We start from the raw sequence: 9,702 nt of genomic DNA, 5'->3' as shown, positions 1-9,702 counted from the left end.
GAAAGGTTTCACCACGAAATTGTCATAATGGAGAGCCGATATCAAGGCCGATTCAATCCAAACATGATGAGTGACTATGTTGGACTTTACAACGTGAGAGTAATTGCTCCAACAAAAGCTACTGCAGAGGCACTTCTAATATGCAAAGGTTATGTAATAATATTTTGTATATATATAGTGGTTTGTGCTTAGTATATGATATTAATTAAACTCTAAGTATATTGTTTTTGTAATAATATATGGATTTATTGACACTTATTTTACGAATTTGCATGTTCATGGAATTTTCCCTCACTTATGATCTTATGATGTAGTACGTCAAGGTTACGTGATAGCCAAATTTTAGGGTCAGTTTAGAGACTGGGGATAACAAACTAGTTAGAAACAGGTGAGAATAAGTCAGAACCATTTTGGCTGTTGAAGAGTGGGTCAACCAAAATCTGTAGCTACTGGTATGCAATTTTTATTTTTACAAGCAGAGCCATACAGTGTAAACAGAGTATATACATATTTTATTCTGAACACTAATATTCCAGGTAGTTACTTCCCACATTTTAATTTTCTGCTTCTTTGGTCATATTACACTTCTCAATAAACGCATAAAAAATGATCCCTTACGCAACTGTAGGCCATTCCTATGCTGACTAAAATCACTAGAGTTAGCAAGATTTCTCACACTTAAAAGAGCAGATGTGCGAATAACAACAACATTTAATAAAAATGAATGTGAAAATTCAAAGCTGAATGTGCTCACCGGTGTCATCCTTTGGCAGGGATACCAGCAGTCATATATCTATACTTAATAATCTATCTATCTATCTGTCTAGCTTTCTTTTAATATATCAATTCCTTCTTCACTGGAACGTTTTTTTGTTTTTATCTTTGCTATCTGCCGATAAGAAGGCTTTTTGAACCCAAATCACTTCATCTGCAATATCAAGAATTAATAAGACATCATCGTAGTGAATGGGATAAATTCGTTATTCAGCAGACATCACGCGAGACACAACAAACTAACGCCAGTAGGATAAGTCTTTCGTCTTCTAACGCAAGCGTTAAGTAATGGTACTGATTATCAAATGGCGATTTTGTTTAGCCGAGAGAAAATCTTTTAGCCAAAAAATTCAAGACATTCCCGTGTAACTCTTGCAAAGCTAAAATTGTCTACATCAGAATAAAACTTAGTATAGCCTGAATCAATACCCACGTTTGTCCTGACAATGACAGTGTTAGTATGTCCATTACAGCTTGAAAATTTTCAGTCCGTTGATATATTCTTACTCCCACACAACACATTAACCATGGGAAAGCTGTATTTAAGAAGCTGAGGACGGTTATGCCATATCTCAAAAAAAAAAAAAGTTGCCATCGTTGAGAAGCTCTTTATAGTTATGTTAATGCAGATGAAAGTATTTTCAGAAAACTGTAAGAGTGTTTAGACTACAGCACTAATACTGCAGCAGCAGCCAATTTTGAAAGTTATAAGTTTTAAGAATTCATTTCTAACTTAACTAATTATTCTTACCAACTTCTGATAATTTTATTCAAAAAAAAAGAAAAAACAATCTCGGAGTTAAAGGGTTACGATTAATCCCAGTATCACTTGTAGTGATGGGGGAATTTGGGATTTTATTCTTCTTCTGATTATACACTCAGATGAGAAACCCTATGCAGTCAAACGGTTGGAAATACAGAAACCAAAGGATCAATACCAAGGTTCACAAACACACGATCGTTTCCCTTTCACAGTTCGTTCTTGTTCAAAGAACAAGAGATATGGAAGAGTCGCCATCTCTTTTCCTTGCCCTTTTCGGTATCACCTCATATACTGTATATTTTACGGAGCTATGACTCAAAGAATCAAGAACGTACAGAATGACCAGAAATAGAAAAGTTACTTGCTACCCCTCGATGAGTTGGCAATTAAACTTGATATACGGTTAGCACTCACAAGCATAGCAAGGAAAATACAGTTTCAAACTTTGAAGTAAACATTTTAGTAAACATTAAAGAAACGATTAAATAAAACTAGGGTAATGGCACTCTGGCATTCTCAAACCTAAGACAAACGTTTACTTAAACAGAAATGAAACGCCGGGTTAGTATATGCAGTGCTGAGAATATTAACCTCTTCAGTACGGTGGCGTCTTTTTATAGTTTCATTCTTGCAGCCTCCAAACAATCACTCTGTACTTTGGAAAGTTAAGTGCCGAGCGGGTTAATGAAGACTATATAACTGCTCTAGTTAGAAAAATCACTTCCAAACCAAGTAAAAGCAGTCAGAGGGTAGCAGGAAGAAAAAAATACAAATGAAGTAGTTAAGACAGGAAAATGAGCCACTGTTTGTGAATCAAAAACTGACGGGAACTGTGGCTATAGATTCATTTAGTAACCGTAGCGGAAACCAGCGCTGCGGGGTCTGACGGCAAGGATGTAGGACTCGATGCCACACTCGTTGGTCCCCCGACGGATCCTGAAGTATCCCTTCTCACCCCAGTCCTCGCCCCACGAGTTGGCCACGAGCTGTAATACAAAAGGATTAATGTACGAGGCGATGACATCTTCCCAAGGGACTCATCTATTACACTGTTATTCTCCCTGTGTGTGTGTGTGTGTGTGTGTGTGTGTGTGTAACTTGCAATACTTTGGTAATAGAAACTCCGTGTACAAACAGCTAGATAAGGAGTTTATTACAAGCTCACAGTAAAACAGTCTGCCCGTGTCGGCTGTCTGCTAAGAACTGATGCAATAACGCCGTCTTCAGGCGTGGGAGAGCATGCTGACCTAGCAAATTTAGTGGGGGCATGTATGCATTGGGGGGGGGGGACATATATACATCGGGGGTAGACATATTGTGGAGGGGGTACACTACTCCCCCGGGTAGCTGAGATGGTGTCTCCTGACACCAGGAGGTAAATGGTGGGTGATTATAGTAGTAAGGCAGGACCGGGGAGGTTTGTACAAGGGATAAATAGGATACAGGGGCAGTAGGGGAGACATGGCCATGTTGAGGGGAGGGAATTAGAAGGATATATACAGATGAGATATACAAGGATTAATAGGTACAAATCCAGTAAGGGTCGAAGGTATATATAAACATAATGGGAATTACACAATAATAGTTTGATACATGATAAACAAGGAGTAGATATGAGAGTTCTAGTGTTGTTCTTCCTTCTTTTTTTTTTTTTCTTTTTTTTTAACAGCTAGATCAGGACTTGTGCGTCCCAGCGCAATATGCCAAGCTCCGCGAAGCTGCCGCCGCCATGAAAGCAACTAGTAGCGAGATGCTCCAATTACTGGTAGGCACGAAATGGTTAGAAGACAAGAATGGCGTTCCAATGCTTTCACTCACCAACTTTGCTGACTTAATTGGTTACCTCAGATTCCTTCACTGGCTTACTCCTAAACAGCGAGAGCTAGCCTTGGAAATCGGTTTCAGTCCAGGAGATAAAATTATTCAGGTCACTAAAGCCATTCATGAAAGAACAGGTTCGAACTACATGCGTCAGGGCACCACCCAACCCTTGGCCTCCTCAGTCTGTCACACCTCCACTACCCCAGACCAATCTCGCTCCCGTCCCACCACATGCGGCAGACCTGCCACACATCGCTCTCCTACCGCAGGTCGTGATCAATCTAGCGCCCGACGAGACAGACAATCTTCGATTCTTTGCTGGTACTGTGGTCATCCTGGACATCAAGCATCCAGTTGTGACCGTACATACAGACGTCCTCACTCCCAAACCAGACAGCGTACGCCTTCCCGCTCACGTCGTCCACACTGCAAATACCACAAATCAAGCACGACTCACACCACTGAGGAATGTCATTACCTCAACCGCCCACAGTCGGGGGAAGCGCCGCGCCCGTATCAGACCAATATCATGTAGAACCAGAAACCCAACTCCCCATCCGCCATGTAGGTCCCATAACATCCTCGGGTTTAATCATTCTCGGAAGCAGTCATGACATACCAACGTCATTCTTTTTGGACACAGGATCTGTAGTAAATCTCATCTCTGAAAATTCCTTACAAATTATTCATCGCCATCACAACCACGTCAGTTTCCTAGAACCACCAGACATTCGCCTATGTGGTGTTAACGGCTCAGCGTTTAAGGTTAAGGGAAGAGTCACCCTTGAAGTCAAACTCCACAGAGCTTTGTCCCCTATCCTCATTGAATTTCATGTCACTAATGACTTGCAGTATCCCACCGCTGCCACCAAATGTAACTTGCAATACTTTGGTAATAGAAACTCCGTGTACAAACAGCTAGATAAGGAGTTTATTACAAGCTCACAGTAAAACAGTCTGCCCGTGTCGGCTGTCTGCTAAGAACTGATGCAATAACGCCATCTTCAGGCGTGGGAGAGCATGCTGACCTAGCAAATTTAGTGGGGGCATGTATGCATTGGGGGGGGAACATATATACATCGGGGGTAGACATATTGTGGAGGGGGTACATGTGATTACAAATCAGTTTTCCTTCTCCTTCAGTGGAAATAAACAGAAACTTTCTCACATTCAGTTGAGGATAGCATCCTGAAAACTTAACTGAAATGAATGTCATAGAGAGAGAGAGAGAGAGAGAGAGAGAGAGAGAGAGAGAGAGCGCATAAAACAAAAATAGAAAAATATATACCATGCAGACAAAGACAAGCAGAATCACAATGTCAAACAGATTTACATAAGTATAAGCAAACAAACAAACAAACGGACAGACAAAAGTAAAAACGGTCAGACAGACAGACAAAGTGAAAACGGACATACTGTACACAGCCAGACAAAAGTTGGACCGGACAGATACAAGGGCAGACAGTCAAGGCAGAGAGGGACAGGTGGAGAGAAGCAGAAACGAACAAATAAACATGACGACAAAGCATACATACATACATACTGTTACGAAACAGAGAGAGATAATGAACACTTTAAGTGAGAATACTAAAAATCACTACTGTCCCGTAAAGTTCCAGGTTCAAAACAAAAGAGTTAGGTAAAATTACAAGTTAAAGTTTAATGCTCAAACTAACAACTAAACATTCAGGACTCATAAGGATAATGTAATGCCAAAAACAGGTTAAATATGTGGTTAACTGCAATAGCCTCTATGAACACGAAATTAGCAAGTGTAAATTTATCTACATCAGCCCAGATAAAATGAGAAAACCGGATAATGCTCAGTGAATGCAAGATATATTATTACAGATACAAAATATTATTACTAATGGCTGACAGTAAAACTTCACACCAATCACAAAAACCTCACCAGGCCTACGAATTAACACCTTATGCTATACAGTACAAGAAAAAATGCAACAACACTTATACTCAAATTACACAGCAGCTAGATGGTTGGAGACTTCCTGAGCACTCACAAAAATAATAACAACTGTACAGGGAAGGACAGAGATGTGAGCAAAATGAGGAGTAGATCTAAGTGGCAATTAATGCAAAGACTGAGCTCATTATATAGGGGCCGGCAGAGCTTGATACAACTTGTAAGAAGGATGCGCAAATGAAGCCATAGGGGACAAAGAGTTGACATTCCTGCTATGAACAACAGAAAGAACGACTTACTCAACTATAAGGGGAGAAGGGGGGAGTGAGGTAGAACACGCTCGTGATCAAACATGCAGCATACTGTACTTTAGAATTATACAAAGGATGATGAAATCATAGGCTATGTAACACCTCCCCACAAAGAAAAAGAAATTTACAAAGGAAATTTCTTATTACTCTAAAACAGTCTGTCTAAAGTCTAGATAAGCAATCTGCAATAACATTTTCTTTCCCCTTGACATGTTGTATGTCTAATGAATACTCCTGAAGAAGTAGACTCCATCTTGTCAATCTCTGATTTTTATCTTTAAACTTACTAAGGAATTTCAGTGGGTTATGATCGGTATAAATGACTATGGGGTCAAAACCAGAACACAAATAAAATGAAAAATGCTGTAAACCCAAAATCAAGGCCAAAAGCTCTTTCTCAATAGTTGAGTAGTTCTTTTGAGGTGGAGTGAACTTCTTACTGTAATAAGATACAGGGTGTTCAATACCCTGATCATCCTCTTGCAGCAAAACAGTCCCAGCTCCTGTATCACTTGCATCAACAGCCATCTTAAAAGGCTTAGCAAAATTTGGAGTAGCGAGCACTGGCTGACTTAATAGGATAGCTTTAAGTTTGCTGAAAGAGGATTCACAGTTATCGGTCCAGACAAATTTAACTCCCTTTTTCAGTAGGTCTGTAAGTGGTGATACAAGAATTGAAAAGTTAAGAACAAATCTCCTGTAATAACCTACCATTCCCAAAAATCTCTGTAGCTCTTTCCTACTTTTAGGTCTGGGACGATCACTTATAACCTGAACCTTAGCTCCTGGTGGTGCAAAGTGTCCATCACCAATTACGTACCCAAGGTACTGAACTTTAGCTTGACCAAACTCACACTTTGATAAATTAGCTACAAGATTAGCCTGAACCAAACGCTCAAGAAATTTACTGACATGGCATAGGTGATCTTTCCAGTTGTCACTGAAGATTAATACATCATCAATATAAACAACACACCCTGCCAAACCCTCTGTTACAACATTCATGAGCTTCTGAAATGTGGCTGGTGCATTCTTCATACCATATGGCATTACAGAACATGCAAAAGTCTTTCCTAGTGTTACAAAACATGAGATCTCCCTAACACGTTCAGTCATAGGTACTTGCCAGTATCCTTTTAACAAATCAAACTTACTTATGTACCTAGCCTATCCGATCATGTCTATGCATTCTTCCACGCGAGGGAGAGGGTACGTGTCTGTTTTGGTTATCTGATTAACACGTCTGTAGTCGATGCAAAGCTGCTGAGACCCACCTGGCTTAGGGACTAGAGTGACAGGAGAACTCCACTCGCTCTGACAGGGCTCAATCATCTTGTGGTCCAACAGGTAGCCAAGCTCCTTCTGGATGAGGGGAACTTTCACTGGGTTCACATGGTAAGGAGGCAGTTTAATTGGCTTTGCATCTCCAACATCGACATCATGCATCAACACAGTGGTTCTTCCTGGAGTGGCACGGAACACTTGCGGGTACTCCTGCAGTAATGCAGAAAACTCCTGCCTTTCCTCGGGAGCTAGATGAGAAAGCTTAGTCTGGAGATCATTCATGATATCAGGATTTTTCCCCAAACTATCACTCAGGCTCATGCTGCATGGGAGAACTTCACTTGCAGACTCGCGTGGAACAGCTACAGTCCAGACTGGGTTATTTTCGTCCCGCCTGTGATATAACTTTATCATGTTGATGTGACAAAGTTGCTTGTTCTTTCTACGATCTGGTGTGGCGATGACATAGTTGACATCACTGAGTTTCTTCTCCACGAAATAAGGATCACTAAACCTGGCTTAAAGAGGTTGCCCATGCACCGGTAGCAGAATCAAAACCTGATCTCCTGGCTGAAAGTGGCGTAACCTGGACTTCCTATCATACCAAGTCTTCATCTTCTCCTGAGCAGCTCCTAAATTCTCTTTCGCCAGCTGTAAAGCAGTGGACAGCCATTCTTTGAACTTCATCACATACTCCAGCAGGTTGACGTCATCTTCCTCCGACAGCCAGCATTCCTTGAGTAACTTAAGGGGTCCTCTTACTTCATGGCCAAACAGTAGTTCAAAAGGTGAAAAGCCCAGTGATTCATTTGGAGATTCTCTTGCGGTAAATACAACGAATGGAAGACCTTTATCCAAGTCTTTCTGAGGTTCCAAACAGTATTTCCTGAGCGTCGATTTGAGTGTTTGATGATATCTTTCCAACGCTCCTTGGGTCTGGGCATGGTAAGCTGAAGACGTGATCTGGGAGATGCCCAACTCTTTCAGAGACTGCTTGAAAACATTTGACATGAAATTACTTCCCCGATCTGACTGTACCTCCTTGGGCAGACCAAACTTTGTGAAGAACCCTAGCATTTCCTTAACCACGTTCTTTGCTGAGATATTTCTAAGTGGGATGGCTTCAGGATAACGAGTAGCCATATCAATCAGGGTCAACACATAAGAAAATCCTGAAGAAGTTTAGGAAGAGGGCCCACAATATTCACCAACACACGGGTGAAAGACGCCTCAAAAGGAGGAATGGAACTAGAGGTGCAACCTTTGCGGTCTGATTACACTTCACAACTTGACAGGTGTGACAAGACTTACAAGACCAGGAAACATCTCTGAAGATACCTGGCCAGTAGAAGTGTTTCAAAATGCGTGCCACAGTCTTCCTCACTCCAAGGTGTCCTGCCAAACAAGAATCATGAGCCACTCTATTGATATCTTGCCTACAAACACGAGGGATAACAACTTGATGTACAACCTCCCATTCACAGTCGGCTGATGCTGTCGGGGGTCTCCAATTACTCATAAGTACTCCTGACTTTATATAATAACAAGTAGAAGCACCAGCTGACTCTTCCTCACTGCAAACTGAGTTAGCTAGACCTTTCAACTCAGGGTCAGCAACCTGCAACTCAACCAACTCTTGATGAGACAAATTATCAACACTACGGGGTACTGCCTCATCTGGTGAGTGGTCCAAATTAGCAAGAAAAGTGTCAGCTAGGATAACATCATCATCATCATTATTCTCTAAGTCATCCGTAACTTTAGACTTAGCCCTAGTGACAGCACATGCAGAAAACACATCAGAGACATCACAATCCTGGGTCGCAGCCACTGGCTCACTAGACAACTGAGGAGCTGGACACACTTGACTTCCACCAATATCATTTCCAAGTAAGAAAGTTACACCTGACATTGGGAGTGTCTCAATCAACCCAACCATAACTGAACCATTAACAAAACCAGACTTTAAATTCACACCGCACAGAGGGACAGAGAAGTAATTATTCCCTACACCTTGTAAATTACAGTTTCATCAGAGAAATTAACATTAGAGCCTAGAACACTGGTCAGCATAAGGGATTGGCAAGCACCTGTATCACGATATATTTTAACTGATTTCCTGTCATTACTGTCCAGAGGACTGACAAAACCATCAGACAGGAAATTAGCACATGAACTCTTGAGAGTGTCACCCACGTTACTGCTCAAAAGAGGAGCTTCATCATGAGAATTTAATTTACCCCTCAAAGCAGGTTCAGTTAACTCGGTTAAAGAATTCTGGGAACTCTCAAGGGTGGACACTAGACCAATTGACTGAATATTTAAAGACTCCTTTTTGTTCACATCACGCTGTCTCCTGAAACATTTCTCCGTAGTATGACCAAGCTTAATACAATAAGGTCATTTACTTTTCTGAAATCTAGAGGTGAAGCTGATATTTACTTCCTGAGAAACATCATCTTTATTCTCTTTCCTGTTACCTGTACTCTGAGTAGAGGCAACGTACTTACTCTCAGCTTTCCTTTTTTCTGTAGAATATCTCTTGTGAGTGAGAACATATTCATCAGCTAAAACTGCAGCATCAGACAAATTATCTATTCTTTTCTCATCAAGATATAGGCTTACATCATTATTAATACACCTTTTGAAGTCCTCCAGCAAAATCATCTGCTTAAATTTACCAAAATCAGAATCCATATTCTTAGAATTTAACCACTGCTCTAACAGATCTTCTTTGATTTTTGCATACTCAACATGGGATTGCTTATCTTGCTTAAAGGTTGTCCTAAATTTTACTCTATAGGCTTCAGGAACAAGCTCATTAG

General features: G+C 40.9%; 1 protein-coding gene across 1 annotated transcript in view; it reads right to left on the bottom strand.

Annotated features, from left to right (window-relative positions):
- Positions 1–1,572: 1,572 nt before the first annotated feature.
- The window catches only part of LOC145416862 (putative peptidase C1-like protein F26E4.3), a 109,841-nt gene continuing 101,711 nt past the window's right edge, over positions 1,573–9,702 (bottom strand). The window contains exon 10 of the mRNA XM_080285732.1: positions 1,573–2,523. Within this exon, the coding sequence (XP_080141858.1) occupies positions 2,386–2,523 (138 nt within the window). The 3' untranslated portion in view covers positions 1,573–2,385. The remainder of the gene's footprint in view (positions 2,524–9,702) is intronic.

The sequence above is a fragment of the Coenobita brevimanus genome, chromosome 108 (assembly GCF_032717465.1).
Source record: "Coenobita brevimanus isolate Jiangsu-jjx chromosome 108, ASM3271746v2, whole genome shotgun sequence".
NCBI lineage: Eukaryota > Metazoa > Arthropoda > Malacostraca > Decapoda > Coenobitidae > Coenobita > Coenobita brevimanus.
The sequence above is the reverse complement of the archived record's forward strand: the minus strand, read 5'-3'. Positions and strand labels throughout refer to the sequence as shown.